Source organism: Fukomys damarensis, unplaced genomic scaffold (assembly GCF_012274545.1).
Source record: "Fukomys damarensis isolate Sample0158 unplaced genomic scaffold, DMR_v1.0_HiC HiC_scaffold_21, whole genome shotgun sequence".
Lineage (NCBI taxonomy): Eukaryota > Metazoa > Chordata > Mammalia > Rodentia > Bathyergidae > Fukomys > Fukomys damarensis.
Genome location: NW_022900933.1, coordinates 2,481,578 through 2,500,310, shown reverse-complemented (window position 1 = coordinate 2,500,310; position 18,733 = coordinate 2,481,578). Strand labels below are relative to the sequence as shown.

The 18,733-nt window shown below is 39.3% G+C and overlaps 1 protein-coding gene across 1 annotated transcript in view; it reads right to left on the bottom strand.

Annotated features, from left to right (window-relative positions):
* The window catches only part of Actr10 (actin related protein 10), a 28,015-nt gene extending 11,021 nt beyond the window's left edge, over nucleotides 1-16,994 (bottom strand). Inside the window, exons 1-8 of the mRNA XM_010641447.2 lie at nucleotides 16,924-16,994; nucleotides 15,295-15,367; nucleotides 12,413-12,495; nucleotides 11,207-11,315; nucleotides 5,136-5,243; nucleotides 2,468-2,535; nucleotides 2,146-2,225; nucleotides 114-149 (exon numbers count right to left, since the gene is read on the bottom strand). Of these exons, the coding sequence (XP_010639749.1) occupies nucleotides 114-149; nucleotides 2,146-2,225; nucleotides 2,468-2,535; nucleotides 5,136-5,243; nucleotides 11,207-11,315; nucleotides 12,413-12,495; nucleotides 15,295-15,367; nucleotides 16,924-16,994 (628 nt within the window). The remainder of the gene's footprint in view (nucleotides 1-113; nucleotides 150-2,145; nucleotides 2,226-2,467; nucleotides 2,536-5,135; nucleotides 5,244-11,206; nucleotides 11,316-12,412; nucleotides 12,496-15,294; nucleotides 15,368-16,923) is intronic.
* Between the last annotated feature and the right edge of the window lie 1,739 nt (nucleotides 16,995-18,733).

The window sequence follows — 18,733 nt, the reverse complement described above, 5'->3', positions numbered from 1 at the left end:
ATTCAATATTTTTAGGATATTACATTGTGAGTATCTTTTCTCTCTGTTAGAAACATATGCCCTCCAAACTAATACTAAAGGACAAAAGGGACAAAAACAGGAACTTAGTTTACCTTTAATATCCTCTAAGATACCTTCTGGAACTGAACCTAAAACAGATTTTATTTAGAATTATAAAACTTTAATAATAATTAAAAATAGCCTAGTAAATTATATGCACATTTCCATTTTTTATTCTAGAAATTAAAAAACACATAACTACTACAATTTAAAAAAGTCTAATAGAAAAGTTAATTTTGCTTTTAGGAAATACATTTTATCATTTAAAGCCAAGAGAAAGCATGGAAGTTGAAGCCAGGTTGCAAAAAATGCTTTAAGATGTCACAGATGGACAAATTTCATAAATAAAGCCTTTAAAATATAGAATAACTGACATAAGATAGGATTGACCAAGAAAATGTTTTATCCCTTAAAGATGCTTGCTGTGATTTTTTTTTTTTTTTTGGTATTTTTGAGACAGGGCCTCACTATGTAATTGAGACTGATCTGGCTGGTCTCGAACTCACAGCGATCCTCCTGGCTCAGCCTCCCGAGTGCTGGGATTAAAGGCATGCGCCACCACGCCCGGTTTTTGCTGTCATTTTGTAACAAAGTACTCAGAAGAAATCTAGGGCTTAAAGATAAATTATTTTTCTTTTATGAAAAGAAATTCCAAGTTTGCTTATTTTTCCTGTGATAATAAACAACTGCCATTAATTTAGTAACTGAATACATATTTTTAAAAAGAATCACATGAAGCCAGGTATGTCGACACACATCTGCGCTGTGATCCCAGCACTTGGGAGACTGAGGCAGGAAGACTGCAGCATGGGTTACACAGTTCACGGTCAGCCCGAACTACACAACAAGACCCTGTCTCAAAAAAAAAAAAAAGAATTTCACAAGCGCAAGGTCCCGAGTTCGATCTCCAGTACCAAACCAAACCAAATCAAAAAACAAATAACAACAAAACAACAATCTCACTCCAAACCCCAACTAGCTAAAGAAAAACATCCTAGGTAAGAAACAAAATAGAATGAAGGCACAGGATCGTGCAAGGAGGACTTCTGCTGCCTGGAGAATCTTGCCTCTAAGAATCTTGCTAAAATAAGCAAAAGTTAAGAGTTAAGGCTAAAAGAAGAAAGTGAGATTGTGAAGAAACTTGCGTATGAAACACATAATTTGGATTTGACCTTGTAAGAGCTAACACAGATTCTCCAGCAGGAGAGCGCTGTGACAAGGATTTGTGGAAAGTTATTCCTGGCAACTGTGAAAGAGACTGAATCAGTCAGTCTGAGAGGCCGCTGTGAAATCCAGCAAGAGATCACGAGTCTCAGGGTCAGAGAAAGAGCTCTGAACGATCTGCCATCACTGGAGGTGAAAACAAAACGTGTGCTTTCCAACATTCATTAATGTGGAAGATGGGTGAAAAAGTGAAATCTGGAAAAGATTTTGGAGGAATAACTGAAAGAATCTGCTAATGTCTAGCTTTCTAAGATGGAATCTAAGGATGATTATCTTTATTATCTCTCCTCAGGATTATCCTCTTTACCTAACAATACTGAAATGAGTAGGAGGTGAGGCAGCTGGAGGTCAACAGGTGACAAACAGTTTATCTCACACATGAAGATAATTCAGAAGGACCAGGCCGAGCAGCACATCTGATAAACAGCACAGTGATGTAGTTGAAATCATGGGAGCAGGTGCAATCATCTATAAAAAGCCAGTTGGAAAGGAGGAGGAACAAAAACTGAACCCCAGGGATCATCAGGAACAGAGGACACCAAGAAGCAATCCTCAAAAATAGCACCGCCACAGAAGGGACCCCAGAAAGCCAAGGAAAGGAGCATTTTGAGAGCACAGGAGGTCTACAGCACCCGCAGCTGTGAAAAGGACTACCCAGCAGAACAACTGGATTTCGTGATTGAGAGCTCAGTGTAGACTTCACAGGGGGAGCCTGGTCCTGAGAGGGGTGCAGGCGGCAACGGTAGTACCAGGTGCTGACGGGCTGTACCACTGAGCAGCAATGTAACAGGGCAAGTCTGAAATGCAAGTGAGACACGGAAAGAGCACAAATGGCTCCTGAACAGCTCAGAAGGAACTCACCCATCACCGAGGGAAGGCTCTGCGCTTTAGCAGTGCTGGTGTCTACCGTGCACTGTTCCAACAGCTGAGTTTCCAACTCTCTGAAATTTGACAGTTACTGAAATTAAAATATCGCAACTGATATCCTTTTCTTACTGTGCACTTTTCATAGCAGATTACGATGCTTTAAATAAAAAAAGGTTTTATCTTGAAAAGATGAGTACTCTTAAGGTTAACAAAGGATTAGATAAAATTAAGTGTCTGTGGCACAGGCCCTCTGTTGACCACTGACCCAGAAATGCATGAGCATCTGCTTTACGAGGTGTTAAATCCCAACACTTACTTGTGCAGTGCTTTTCCTCCTAGGGGGAGAGCCCCCCAACAATTCAGTACTGGGATCCCCTCGTATATCTACAAGATGGTCAAGGACATTACTATTTTAGGAGAGCAGGGGATTTTCTTGACATTTTCCTCACCTTTCACAGTACTGTTTTATTTATTTTTTGGCACGGGGGATCGAACTCAGGTCCTTGTGCTTGCAAGGCAGGCACCAGAACCACTGAGCTGAGTCCCCGGCTACAGTACTGTTTTAAATCAGCTTTGGTGATAAACTCTTTTTTTTTGGCGGTGCCAGGAAGAGAAGCCAAGGCCTCTGCACTTAGCTGCATCCCCATCCCCTTTAAGTTTTGTTTTTGAGACAAGGTCAGTTACCCAGGCTGGCATCTAACGCAATCCTCTTGCCTGAACTTCCCACAGCCCTGGCATTTTTTCATTTTTAAAAGAGTTATTTAAAAAAGAGCAAATCTTTTCTTATATTCTTCACCAAAGAAAATGAACACTCACACACACACAGCTCCTCAGTCTGAAATAGGACCTTGAAGAACGCACCTACTAGCTCAGAAATATACTCAGAATTAAGATATGCTGTAAGACTTAAATTATGACTATAATTTTAAAAAAGAACAAATATATAATTTTATCTTGATTATATATTGGAGTATTTTGGGTCAAATAAAATAAATATACTATTAACTTCATTTCTTTTATTTTTATATTTGTAAAAATGTGATTCCTAAAATCTTAGATTACATATATGGCCTACATTATATTTACACTGGAGAGAGCAAAGAGGACAAATAGTACAGGATATTGTGCTATGGTCTGCCACCTTGTTTTACATATTATTTTAGTTAATGTTCTGCGAGTACATATTTATAAAAAGGAAAAGAGCCAAGTGTGCTGCTGCGTACCAGTAATCCTAGCACTTGGGAGGCTGAGGCAGGACGACTGCCACAAACTCAAGCCCAACCTGGGCTCCACATTGAGTTTAAGGCCAGCCTGGAGTACAGAGAGACTCCCTCTCAAAATAAAAATTAAAAAAGAAGGAAAACAAAGTATTCTAGTAAGACTGCTGGTTTAAACACAAACATGGCTCTGTATCATAGCTGTATGCTTATATGATTTTAGTGTAGTTACCTATCCCAATTTTGTTTTCTCATTTATAAGTGATACTTATTTTGAGAATTAATATGAAAGACTTTATATTTAAAATACTGCCTAGTTTAGTTCCTTAGGAGTAAATGACTTTCTTTCTCATGAATATTTCTTTTATTAAATATTCACGCAGATTTCAAAACTGTCTTACGTTTATATATTTCAACCTCCTTTTCAATGAAACAATGTTCACAATGACAATTCTAAAAAATATTTATCTACACTCTGCTTGAACGTTTATAATGAAAAGTAATGGACCAAATTATCCTGTCATTAATTCCATTCTGGAACAGCTGGTATTATCAGTGAATTTTCCCCTAGGCCAGGGAGGGTGAACCTCTTAGATGAGTAACCAAACTGTGACCCAAAACCCGCTTATTTATCACAGTATCAACACTGCAACTCAACCTCAATACTGAGGTTTTAGTTCAGAAAAAACAGCTCCTACATTAACATCTTTTGTCTTCAAAACAAATAACGCGTGTGCCGTACGTAGTGAGCGGCCCCAGTGAACACTACACAGCCTACAGCACGGCCCGAGTACATTGTGGTGCAGCAGGTCCTATGCTGAGTGCCTCGCACACATCACCGCACTCTACACTCACGGCTCTCTGGGGTGGACACTGTCACTGCAACCGCACCTGTGGAAACTGAGGCCAGAGAGGTGAAGCTACTTCACCAACACCATGCGAGCCTAAGACCAAGACGTACTGGTCCTCACTGTGTGTTTGACTCCAAACCTTAAACTCATAAACTCTATGGTGCATTGTTTCTGCGGCAGTCTTTGGAGGTAGAGAAAAATAATATATTCTCCTTTTCCAGCAAAGTTCTCAGCTATTTGTCTTTTTTCATACCGGGGATTGAACTCAGGTCCTTGTGCTTACAAGGCAGGTGGTGGAACCACTGAGCTAAATTCCCGGCCCAGTTTTCAACTATTTGAAAGTAGATTTCACACAGCTATTAAGCTTTGATTTTTCTTAATTCAATCTTCTCATTTCATTTCTTCAATTCTTATGTTTTGTTTTTTTTTCTTAGAATGTAACTATTCCAGTCAACTTTTTTGAAGTAGTCTAACTAGCTGGTAGTTTTCTTGAAAACCAAATCTTATATTGATGAGATCCACTCCTGAAATGTCCACTGCAACCAAGTCCTAACAGTAATTTCTTTTTTTTTTGGTTTTTTGAGACCGGGTCTCACTATGTAGTTGAGACTGACCTGGAACTCACCATGTAGCCCAGACTGGTCTCGAACTCACACTGATCCTCCTGCCTCAGCCTCCCGAGTGCTGGGATTACAGGTGTGTACCACCATGCCCGGCTTTCCTAATAGTAATTTCTACAAAAAGTAAATTGAAGTCTTATAATCCTATGAACTGTTAGCACACGGTGACTCATATTTGTTCACGGTAACCCCGAATACTTCAATACAATAAAAATTATTCTTAATATTATTTTAAATTAGAATAAAAACTACAGAATTGGTTGACAAAAAAAAAAAAAATAGAGAAAAAAGGATACAGGCAACACCAGGCTTTCCCTATATCCACAATCCAGGACCATGGCAGAGTTAATTCCAAGCGTCAGAAGAGCCATGAGGTGACTTGGAGCTAGCAAGACAGATGGAACCTAAAAAACAACAATGAAATTAAATGGAATATCCCTATTTGAAGGTGCTTGCCTTATATTCATGAGTACATGAAAAATGCATAGGGCTACTGAATTTATATTATAACATCTATTCAACCATTTAATAGTTAAATTAAAAACAAATTTGTTTATATAAACTTACTCCAAGTATACTGTAATAAATAAAAATGACTTAAGCCAAGCTGTTTCTCTCCAAAATGACAATTCTGAAGCATTCTTTTTTTCCCCCTGGAGCATTCATATTAATGTTCATTCTATCTCTTTTGGAGTGGAAAACTGAATGGAATAAAACAGGAAGTTCAGAAACAAATTAAGAGGGAGATGATGTTAAAAACAAGATGCCTTTACATCCCGATGAAAATTAAAAAAAATTATTGATTGCCTTTACTTGCAAAGTTTGAAACATGAGCTGTATTTGTGAAACATTCCAACATAGCAGTTAAAATAAATGGAACAAAATTATAAAATTTTTCCCAGTGAAAATTTGCCAGACCTGGTGACATCTCAAAACTAGATATTCAATCAAAATAGGGACAGTCACCATAATCAGAAGGCAGACAAAATAACATCTCTATATCTCTCTCTCTGTATCTCTAAGGAGATATGGCAGGCCTAGCCGTATACAGGACAAGGCAGTAGCACAAACATAAGTAAACTCTGAAGTGCAAATGTGGATAATTTTCCTTATTCTGATAGGAGCTGATATGATTTAGTTTTGTGCCATCCCTACTGTAAATCAAAGTCCTGAATCTATGATTATCAGCAAATACAAGAGGCTACACAACCTGGTTTTTTGGACTTTTCTTATAAAAATGAAGCTTAGAACTGTTAACTTTCCTTACCACATGAAGACATAATAATTTCTGGCATGAGGATGATGAAAAAAAATATTTCTTTGGTACCAGGGATTGAATTCAGGATCTTGCACTTACGAGGCAGGTGGTGGAACCACTGAGCTAAATCCCTGGCTGTAAACAAATGTTTTTGAGAGAGGACCTCACTCTGTGGCCCAGATGGGCCTTGAACTTACATTCCTCCTTCCTCAGCTGGGATTACTGGTGTGTGCATCCACTCTTTGCTCTGTATTAGGTGTATTTTGAGTTCAGCGAAATGTATGGAAATAATTTACATGTGTTAATTTCTTATATGCTGTACAAATTTTGTAGAATCTTCTATTTTCTCTTGCTGAAAATGTCATTTTCCCTCAGCCTCAACGTCAAAGCAGAGATTCTTTAAAAGTTTATAGATTTGGGTGCAACCCTGTAAGGACCCCTCCTGTCTCTCAGGAGCCATTCCTATTCCCCAATAAATTTTCCTACTCTTAACCTCCACTGCTCATTAGAATTCATGCTTCAAATCCAGGGACACAAACCTAGCGTATTTGACATCTAGCAGGCTGGGTGAGTTACATATTTTTCCTCTGTATCATTTGGGGTCTTCTTGTGTTTCATGGATTCTGGATTGTGACTCACTTAAATCAGAAATTGTCATTCTTTCTTTATTTTTTAAATTTTTATTTATTTATTTTTTTTCCAGCTTTAATTGAGTTTATTGGTACATTTTAGGGATACAGTACAGTTACATTCATTGTTGGGATCTTGTACCTCTACATGACAAGTCTTGATATTTTTTGGTTTTTTGAGGCAGGGTCTCCCTATGTAGTTGAGACTGACCTGGAACTCATTATGTAGCCCAGGCTGGCGTGAAACTCAGAGCGATTCTCCTGCCTCAGCCTCCCAAGTGCTGGGATGACAGGCATGTGCCACCACACTCGGCTGAGAAATTGTCATTCTTTTTTTAAAAATAAATTTTATTTTATCTCATTGCCCCCTCAAGCTCCCTCACCTCCCTATGCTTTGTTTCCATTTTTTTCCTTCTATTTTCCCTTTTTTCTTGTCCCTTCCTCTTCCCTAGTTATCCTTCCCATTTGAACATTTTCTTCCCATCAGAAACTGTCTTTTTTTTCTTTTTTTTTTTGGTACTGGGGATTGAACTTGGGTCCTTGCGCTTGCAAGGCAGACCACCGAACCACTGAGGTAAATCCCCGGCCCTGAAATTGTCATTCTTATGGAATTAATACGAGAACATGAAAAAGAATGGAAACAGTCTTTGTAGATAGGGAGGGAGGGAAGGTTGAAGGGAGAGCAGGGGAATGCGGAAAAAATAAGAATCAAGATTGAGGATGTAAAGGTACGAATTTCCAACAATGAATGTCATTATACTGTATACATTAAATGTACCAATAAGATTAAAAAAAAGAAGAAATTGTCATTCTCAATTGCCAGTTGCTTGTGCCTTGTCTTTTTATGCCTTTTTTGTCAAATGGGGAATTTAAGTTGAGATCATGGGAAGAGTATGATGTTTCTTGATGGGATATTGTATTTTTACTGGCAGGGTCTTGTGTGGTTTGAGCATGGACTCAACTAGTTGCTGAATTTACTGGTGCTCTTTGCTTGACTGGTTTGACTAGTTGAACTGCTATAGTTACCATCTTATCTCAGACAAGAGGCACCAGTGAAAAGTAATACTACAGCGGCCCTCATGGACTCTGCTACTAACCAAAATGCGTACTGGTAACATGCTGAAAGATGGATTCTTTTTGGATAAAACCTAGTTTTTGAAATATAAATGCCCCTTAGAAAGTCGGGAAGGACAGGATTCACTGAGACAGTCTGGCCTGAGCCCCACTCCGCGCTCTCAGAGGGGAATGCTGAGTCTTTCTGTTCTGATCTTCCGCTGGTAAGGAGGCAATCCTAGCTCTTAAGATTCCCCATTCTTGGCTTTCCAGGCTGAGAATGACGACTCAGGGGGAAACTGTCTCAGTAACTCACCTTGAGCCTAAGAGACTTTTTGCTCTGATCTCATTTCTGATCTTTTTCTGTCACTTTGTGCTTTCCCCCCTTTTTGGAGGCATGTTTCTTCTAAAGATCAGACAGAAAGACAGAGACTCCGAAAAGGTTTTAGTCTTAGCCTTTCCCTTCTATCCAACAATTAAGAACTTTCAAGTTGGGCTCATAGAAAATGAGTGTTTTGTTAATGCTAAAGACAGGGAAGTCATCTGAGTCAAATGAGACATCAGAATTTTCATAAGTGGACCGGGGATTTAGCTCAGTGGTTCTGCCACCTGCCTCTCAAGCACAAGGACCCAAGTTCAATCTCTGGTACCAAAAAAAAAAAAAAAAAAAAAAAAAAAAAATTCATAAGTATGTTTCAGATATAGAGACAAATCTTTAGAGTAGATTATGAATCTAATTTTCCCTTTAACTTTTTTTTCACTCTCTTTCAAAGAATTGACAACAATAAAGAGCCTATAATAGAGCTCGGTATTCCAATCAGATAAACCATCAGCCTAGGTCCCAGCTTAAAAACTATCTTTGCCTTGACAAGTATAAAAGTTTTTATTTCTTCTGATTCTTATTACAAGAGATTTCTTATAATTGACATATAAAAAGTTGTCTAGTCTACTTATACATACAAACCTAAAAACTGTAAAAGGGTTATTGTAACTCAACTTGGCCAGATACACTTTATTATTATTATTATTACTATTATTGGTTTATTTATATATATATATTTTTGTCCCAGGGATTGAACTCACTTGCAAGGCAGGCATGGTGCCACTGAGCTAAATCCCTAGCCCTTTCCTTTGTATTTCAAAGTGCTTGATATCCAGATGAGATTATAATAGTTAACTGCAATACTGATATCACTGATCTTCTCTTCTGAGTATTCAACAACTGAAGTTTGGAGATCAGAACTTGAAAGGTAACTGGGCTAAGAGGACAGCCAATACTTTGGCCCTGGGCCTCCAAGGTCAATGAGGATCCAGGGCTTGAGGGAAGCTTTTCTACAGGATCCCACAATTTTGGTGAGACATCCAACTTCCTGAGAAGAAAGATTGCGGGACTCCAGAGGACAGAAATCAACAAATGTGCACTGTGCCAGAAAAGAGGGTCACCAACAGGGAAAAGTCACCCATGCTTTCATAGAAGGCAACATGGTCTGACCCATCCTGGTGGCTGACAGTAGAGAGGAGCTGAGAGGCTCTATGCATGGTTCCATAAGTAATGCCTCAAGAGACTTAACTGAACTTGATGGGCAGCAAGAGGTTAACTCTAACACAAGTCTCTCTTTAATCAGGCCTTAAACACCCAGCACAAAAATATAATCAAGATACATTAAAAAACCCATAGTAATACAGGTAGATATAAAAATCATTTACCCCTACTGACAGTTCTAAGGGTCATTTAGTTACAACTGCTATTCCAACCCTTAAAAAAGTATCTTGGACCAGGGATTTAGCTCAGTGGCACCCTGCCTGCCTTGAAAGTGCCGGTCCTGAGCTCGATTCCCAGTACTGAAAAAAACAAAAACAAAAACAAAACAAAATAGTGTCTGATGTGGCTTCTTCTCCAAGCTGCCTTCCCATTCTGTTTGCTAGTGTTTTGATCATATGTGCTTTAATTTCTTGGAAATTTGTTTATTCTTGCCTAGAGGCTGCTAAACTCCAGGTGATCAAGCAGATGGGACCAATGACAAGCGTGCCAGGCTCCTTTTACCAGGATCCACTAGATCGACCTTGTCAAGGGAGTTCGGAACTGCTAGACTGCAACATGGCTTCTATTCAAGGCCTGTTTGATTAGCTCTCTGGAGAAGGCCCCTGACTGCAGTCCCCCCGCACTGACCCTTCTCAGCTTGAAGCAGGTAGACGAAACTACAGTCTTTCTCCCCTAACCTCAGGTAGGGGTACCTCTTCAGGGGGAAAAATATAGATAGCTAAGTTAGGTAGAAAAATTACAGCCAGTCAGATGGGGACAGGCCCTTGAGGGAGTTGATGCAGAAGATGAGAGCACATGCAACTGTGGCTAGAGGCGCATCTGAAGAAGATTAAAATCAGAATGACCAGATATTATTACCTAAGGGATAAAAGGAAGCTTGAGATTACTGGTACCATTCTTTTGAGATTTCCTCTATAAAATAGCCACTATCTCATTAGGGGTGGGCCATTCCCTCCCACCCACTAAGACAAGGCTACAGGTCAAGGTTAATGAAGTTATCCACATGCCCTTGCTACTACTGGGCCAATATTAGCCAAGCGGCTATACTTGGAATCTTACTGAATACAGTTTTGACCCATGTTGTACCCACCTCATGACCGTGCTCTATAAAATCTTCTCAGAGAAGTGGGCTCATTGGAAACCCATTTGGGACACTCCTGACTCTGAGCAGGATTCCTATTCCCCAATCAATTCTCCTGCTCTTAAAAAAAAAGTTTATAGATTTGGGTCTGCTATGAAATGTAATAATTTTATACCATATTCTTGGTCTTAAAATAGTCTTGACTTTGTTCAATCCCCGGCACCAAAAAAAAAACAAAAAACAAAACAAAACAAAAAACAACCCAACTCCTATACAATGAAACTGTAAGTAACATGACTAAAATCAAGCTACATCTCATTCCTGGGGATGCTCACTTACTCGAAGGAGACAATGCTTAAATATTTCATTTCAAAGGGATTTGAAGTCCAGAGCTCTGATTGCACCTTTTGACTGTAGAAAAAACTTTCCAAACAAAAGTCTACATTAAAATCAGTAACAGAAACAAAATGCTTATCTAGGAAATAAACACAGGAAGAAAATAAATGACCAGGTTGAAGAGGCTTCTGTCACTGATTCCTCAAATGTACTGGCAGACATATAATGAAGAAAATAAAATCTGGACTTTTAAATTTAAATTTTGGATACCTACCACTTTCTCGAAAGAGAGGGGCAGGGAGATTCCCTCAGAATTAATTTGTAAAACTTCTATTGATTTTCTTTTGTGTGTAGTGAACGCAGGGATCTGTACATGCTAGGTAAGTGCCCTAGTACTCATTGAGCTACACCTTTAGCCTTCTTTCTACTTTAAAAATACATTATTCACTGGATTTGAAAATAGGTACCTCAAAATATTTGAAAAGAACTCGAGTGAGAGTCTCTCTGAAGTGTGAAGGGCATAAAACTGACTCAATCACCACAACTCGCCGGTCTCGGGGGTTCACCAACAGATGCCTGGAAAAGAGTTTTGTTTTTAACAGTTACTAAAAGTTTGTACTTGCTTTGGTCAATCATACAATTTAAGAACACAGAAATTGCATTGCCCCAGTTTAAGATGTTTCATTTTCCTCTCCTGGAAAGATTATACTCCCGAACTCTTCCCATGTGCTATGCACGATGCCAGGAACTTTATGAACTTATTTAACACAGAAAACTAAAACTGCAGCCATTAGGAATACAACTTTAGACATTAAAAGATTATTTTCTTTTGTGGGGTTACAAAAATGATATATACTCAGAAAACTCCTAATGGTATAGTGGTAAATGACTTGTGAAGTATGAGGTCCTTAATAGGTCTCCTGCCCAGGAGTGACTACTCACAGCAGCTGGAAGTTTTCCCTCTTATGGATGTACATGTATATATTTGAAAAGAAATACTACATACATGTGCTTTACCATTTTTAAGTATTCTTAAGACATTTTTCTGGATCCCTACATTTAGATACAGAACTCTTTTTTGTATTTGATTTTTTTTTTTTTGGTACCAGGATTAAACTCGGATCCTTGCATTTGTGAGGCAGGCAGCAGCACCATTGAGCTAAATCCCCGGCCCCAGAACTCTTTTTTAGAATTTAACTTTTTGGCGCTGGAGTCAATGCAAGGCCTTGCCCAGGTGTTCCACCAATGAGCCCAGCGATCCTTCTCCATGGCTGCATGATTCCCTCAATACATGTAAATAGTTTATTTACCAATCCCCCCCTTTAAATTTATTCTAGCCAGATATTTTCCCCATTTCTTCTTCTTTTTTGGGGGGGGCACTGGGATCGAACTCGGATCCTTGCACTTGCAAGGCAGAGGAACCACTGAGCTAGATTCCCAGCCCTAATTACCTTATGAACATTCGATTTTTTTTTCATTATTTTATTATGCTTGCCATTTTTCTAGTCTTCAAATATATTTTTGAAAAGTTTCAAAATAAGCAAGTAAAAATGGCAGTGCAAGTCCATTTTTCCCCACATCATTTGTAATCTGACAATCAATATGACTGCCATTAGGAAATTCTACTTACAAAAGCTAGAACGAAACCCCAAACAAACAGAACTGCATCTTACCTGAAATATAGTATGTGGATGAATTCCTTTAGATAAGAATATAACTCTTCTGTATTGATATTATACTGAACAACCTTGATAGGCTACAAAAAATGAAAATGATTAATTTATATCATCTCAAAATTGAAATTTATGTATTTTATTAATGCAGAAGTGCATGTCTGTAAGTAAGGAGCTGTGCTCACAAGCAGTTTTCATCTATCTGGCTTATCATCTGGACATAACAAGATAAACATTAGCACTTGTTAAAAAGCACTGAAGCCCTCTTCAATATACCAGACAGGCTCCGTTTTGGGAGCCACTCTCAAAGCACAAGTGCCACCCATTCTGATGTCACCACTCTTGCCTTGTGAATTACCTCCCTTCCTGCTGGACTTTAAGCTGCACGGAGCAAGGCACAGTGGGCCACTCATAAACGTGCAGTACAAATGGGAACAGACACCCTTGGCGCCAACCCAACACACACAAGCAATGCCGAGCCACTGCGTGGTTCTGATGCTAGCACCTGGGAAGGGTCGCTCCTCGGAAAGCTCCACAGGGGCGGCTACGTCATCTGCAGTGGCTCTTCATCTCTATTTTGTGTGTGTGTGGTATTAGAGATTGAACCCAGGGCCCTGCGCCTGCCAGCTAAGTGCTCTACCATTGAGCTACATCTCCATCCCTCATCTTCAGTCCCCTAAAATCTTCTGAGACAGGGTCTTGCTAAATTGCCTAATCTGGTCTCGAATTTAGGATCTCCCTGCCTTAGCCCACCAAGTAGCTGGGATTACAGGCATGGATCTCTCCTCTCAACTGCATTTATTTTTTTAAAGGAAAGACCATCAGCATGGCTGATTTTATGTGACTTAGAGGTTTCAAACCATGTAGAGCTGAAAAAAAAATACATATCTGTCTTTTCAAAACAATAACAACCCAACGCACTAAGAACACAAAGCTCTCAGCCTTGTCGAGAATCTAGTAACACCATAATACCGGTTATAATGCCAAAAAATTCATTTTTTTGAACATTTTCAGCATCATCCTATAAATATCTGATGTTTCTAGTTTGTCCACGGATTTGCAGAAAAATTTGAAATCGATAAAATGATCCCATAATCAAGTAGAATTAAAACATTTCTGATGCATTACAATGCCAAATATAAATTGATATACTAGTCTATTCTGTTACAACATGTGTTTTTATAAAATAAAAAATGCTCTATGAGATTGCTGAGTAAGGGGATAGTGTGTATAATGTTAAAGTTTAAATCTATACTAGGCAAGAGAAGCTAAAATTATGATAGAATTATAACCTTTGTTAAGAGTAAGTCATTGAGTGGGCCAGGGATTTAGCTCCGTGGTGTGGCCACCTGCCTCACAAGTTTAAGGTCCTGAGTTCAATTCCCAGTACCAAAAAAAAAAAAAAAGAATAAGTCATTAATCGAGGCATGCATGGTGGCACACACCTGTAATCCCAACACTTGGGAGGCTGAGGCAGAAGGATACCTGTGAGTTCCAGGCCAGTCTGGGCCACACAGTGAGTTCAAGACTCACCTGAACTACAAGGTAAGACTCTGTCTCAACAAAAAAAGAGCACTGACTCAATAGTCATACAGATATAATACTTATCATTTCAGATCTACTTAAGAAGAGTTAAACAGGAGGGCTGGGGATTTAGCTCAGTGGTGCCGCCACCTGCCTCACAAGCGCAAGGTCCGGAGTTTAATCCCCAGAACCAAAAAAGAAGAGTTAAATAGTCCCTTGAGCGGGGGCCTTCTTTCCAGAATGGACTCCTTCATACTACTGGGCTATCTTTCAGTTCCAACATAACAACAGACCCATGAGCTCAGACTTGCCTCTATCTACACTGTCTGGGCACCTTCTAGCCATCCATTACTTTATTTTGTTTTAATATCTCCTGAGGTAGCCTCCAGCCATACACAGCTGCCAGGCACAGCTATTCAAAATTTCCCACAAGTTAAATTATTTTTTTTACTAGTGTTGTTTATGAAGTCACACAGATTTTGCATATAGTCTACCCCAACCTCATTTTCCCAAGCTCGTTTTGTTAAAAGTATAAAACTTTGTGAAACACAGGTTTATTTTAGGTACACAGCATTACGTGAATTTTATGGTATACAGAACTATTCTATTAGTCTACAATTCCTAACCTGCCAAATTAGCTTTGGAAGTCATGACCTCAACAAACTTTTCCCTTCTGAAATTCTTTGGGTTTCCGAAGTACAGAAAAGGCCCTAAAGTCTTTGAATGAGGTAATAGTAATATTGTTCAGTAACTATTATACAGTGCTTATAAAAGTATTCCACTAAGGTCAAAACTTTCTCTTGGCATTACATGACATTTAAATAAAATGTACAGAAGAGACCAATCAACAGAAAAATCACATTATCAGTACACTAGGAGTGGGAATGGAATTAATTATGAAGAGACATCAGGGCCGGGGATTTAGCTCAGTGGTGCCACCGCCTGCCTCGCAAGCACAAGGATCTGAGTTCGATCCCTGGTACCCAAAAAGTAAGTAAATAAATAAATACAATAAAGAGGCATCAGAAAACTTTCTGGGCTGATGAAAACATGAATAATAGATTGTGGGGACAATTGTACAACACGATCACTTTATGGTGTACAAAATTAGACCTTGATAAACTTGATTTTAAAAACCCTATCATAGGAATGTACCTACAAGTCATGTAATCAGTACTGCTTTTATCAGTCTTACTTGAGGTTTGCAGTTTTAAATATTTTAGGGGCTGGGAGTGTAGCTCAGTGGCACAGCACTCACCTAGTATTAGAAGTCCTAGGTTTGAGCCCCAGTACCACAAACAAACAGAAAGCAAAAGTCAAAATAGCCATTCATTTTGCTAATTTGTTAAAGAAAATACCTTAGGCAGTCCAGCTTTTTTTATCACACTAGGAATTATACATCGTGGACCTGTTTCTCCAGCAAATCCACATCTGCAAATAAAAGGAAAATTAAAACACTCAGTAACATTCTTTCTGAATACGAGAGAGAGAGAGAGAGAGAGAGAGAGAGAGAGAGATGTTTGTGTATTTGTTTTGAAACAATGCCCATAGCAATATAAGAAAGGATCAAAATAAGCAAACAAAAAAAGTAAGAAGTTAATAGCAGGGCTGGGGATTTAGCTCAGTGGCACAGCACCTGCTCCAGAGTTCAATCCCCAGTACCAAAAAAAGAAAAAAAAAATGAAGTTAATATAATATATTTTTACATATTAAAGGAAATTATCTCAAATTTGATACTGAAATAAACCACTGCATCATTTTATGGCAGCATTTACTTTTCCCCCAGCTTTAATTTAATTTAAATTTATTTACTTATTTATTGAGGCAGGGTCTCTCTCTCTCTAGTTCAGGCTGGCCTTGAACTCATTAGGTAGCCCAGGCTGGCCTCCAACTCACTGTGATCCCCCTGCCTCAGCCTCCCAAGGGCTAAGACTACAGGTATGAGCTATCACACCCAGCTCATTTTTTATTTTAGCTGAATTTTAGGCAAGACATTTCTGCAAACCTGCTCCGCTGTTATGTTAATTATATACTGTATCACTTAAGGGGATATGTTCTAAGAAAAATGATAGGTGATTTAGTCACTGAGCAACATCAGAGCAGAATCACACCAACCAAGACAGTACAGCCTACAGCACAGCTAGGCTACATGGTACAGCCTACTGCTCCTGGGCTACAAATCTGCAAGGCATGTTTCTGTACTGAACACTCGAGGCCAGGGGTGTCAGGACCTATAGCACGGTGCCGCAGCATCCTCTCTGTTGGCATGAGATCAAGTCGCCCAAGCAGCCGAATCGGATAACAGTTGTTTTTTCTAAACTAAAACCTCAGTATTCAAGGTTAACTACAGCAAGATATAAGTGAGTTTTGGATTGCAGTTTGGGCACTCAGTCTCTAAAAAGGTTCACCATCACAGCTCTAGGCAATTTTAGCACAACGGTATTTCTGTGCCTAAATGTATCTAAACATTGAAAGTCAATGATAAATGTGAACTGTACTCAGGTACTGTCTACCAACATTTGGTACACACATGACATGATGTTATACCTGTGGTCTGTCATTAAAACATCATTATACAGGCATGATTATAATTTATATCATCCACTCAATTCCATCATTCTAACAGTATTACCTTCTACATCACTGTTATAATCACATTTGAAATTTAATAAGCCTAAGCCATACTAACATAATTCTGTTAGTGCTTATAAAATTGTGTAATATTTCATCCTATTTATGTTTTCTTGAGACAGGGTTTCCCTATGTAATCCAGGCTGGCCTTGAACTAACCAGGTAGCGTAGGCAGGCCTTGAAATCAAGGAAATCCTCCTTCTTCAGCCTTGGAGTACTGGGATTACCGATGTGTACTACAATTCCCAAATATAGTACATCTTTTTAAGAACTATTTTTCTTGGGCATTTAGCTATCTATTACCATTTTCATTTTATCACAATGCTAGCTTAGTATTAGCATCACCTCTTCTTAACCTGCATAGTCTTTGGTATTCTTCTCCAATACCCAAAAAACTCTTCCCAAATTGTACTATTCGCATCTCCATGTTTGTCTAGTACTTCTTAAATTCCCCTGCATGCAGCCCAGTAGGTAGCTTATATTCCTTTTTAAACATCATTTATCTGTCATCTTCCTGCTATCTTTTTCAATAATCGTATCCCCGAGTAGGTTTATTTTTCGTGTTTTGTTTTTGTTTTGCCTCCGGGGATGGAACTCGGGACTTTTCGCTTGCGAGGCAGGCGGAGGAACCACTAAACTAAATCCCTGGCCCTGTAGTTGCTTTTTATTTCTTCAATGTGCAGTCAAAAAATTTTTTTGAATAGTAGTCTCAAGGTATTTGTTTTACTTAATTTTTATTTTTTGGATTTTTGGGACAGGATCTCACACAACTACATAGTGAGACCCTGTCTCAAAAAACCACGCGCGTACACACACACAAAGAATAACTCAAGGTATTTGTTTTAAAAAAATAAAATTAGAAAACATACAGCAAAATCCTGAGAAGTCATAGTTCAGAGTTTGCGGCCTCAGTCATTGGTGGATTTTTCCCTAGAATCTAAATGATAATTGTTTGCAGGAACTCCTGCACTTTCACTGACACTGCAAATAGCAGTAGCAGGAGGTTTGCAAGTAGCCAATCTGAGAATGTTATTCAGTTCTCCATGCTGCCGACTGGCTACTGATCTGTAACCCATCTGGGCAGATGCCCGGGCATTCCTGCATCATCACAGGTTGCTATACCTACCACCTGTAGCTATCTGGAGTGTACTCAGTTTTCTTCTTCTTAAAGCCTTAAGACCCTGAAGATTCCACCAAAAATGCCCTGCCCCTTCTTAGGCTTCATTAATACCATATTTTATTAAATTAAATTATATATTTGCGGAAGACACAGCATTTGTAAGGTTTAAAGTATAAAAATAGGCATTTGTAGGCATATTTTCACCATATCTGAACTTCGCGGTTTTTCACAATTTGCAGGGGTCCTAGGTGTGTAACCCCGTCGAATTTTGGGGTTCCATTTTAAATTAACGAGGAAGCGCCTTACATAGAACAATAGGAAAGTGCCAGGAACTGTGAAGTATGTATTAATCCAAGTCTGTAGCTCTTGAGGTCCAATTTTAAACTATGTAAATTCTTCTGATAACTTATTCAATATTTAATACCTACCACATGCTAGGCAGTGCTTGAAGCTAAAGTTTTTTTTTCAAATATTTCCATTTCATACACATATATAGCTAGATGGGTGTAGTTCTTTCTGCCTGTCACTCTTCTACAATGAAGCCAGCACTAACTTAAATTAGGGTCCAAGGATACAGTGATGACCCCCCAACCCCCTCAAACTGTGCTAGTTCTGAGGTTTGTGCATTTGCGATTTTGATCCAGCTTTCACACATCTCTGCCACGTAAAGGGGGTGAGAATCACTAAAAAAGTTTTATCTAAGTTTGGAGAAGGTAGGAAAGGATTTCCAGTCCCATTCAGTGTCACCTCTTCAGGGACCCATTCTCCCTAACTCGGTTTTCTACTCCTGATGACACCAATCTATCCTGAACATATCTGTATTTCCAGCACAGACCATTGAGCTCCACTCCATGAATATTTCACGACGCGAACCGTCCTCAAGTGTTGCAGTTTGGCTGCTGCCTGCCCAGGCTTACGAGAGCAGGGCGGACGGGTTCCGCGTCACCGCTGTCGCCCAGCACAGAGGCGCCAAGGCTGGCCGGGCTCAGGTGGCCGCCCAGACGTCAGAGCCTCCGTCCCCCGCCCGCAGGTTCGGTGCCCCAGGT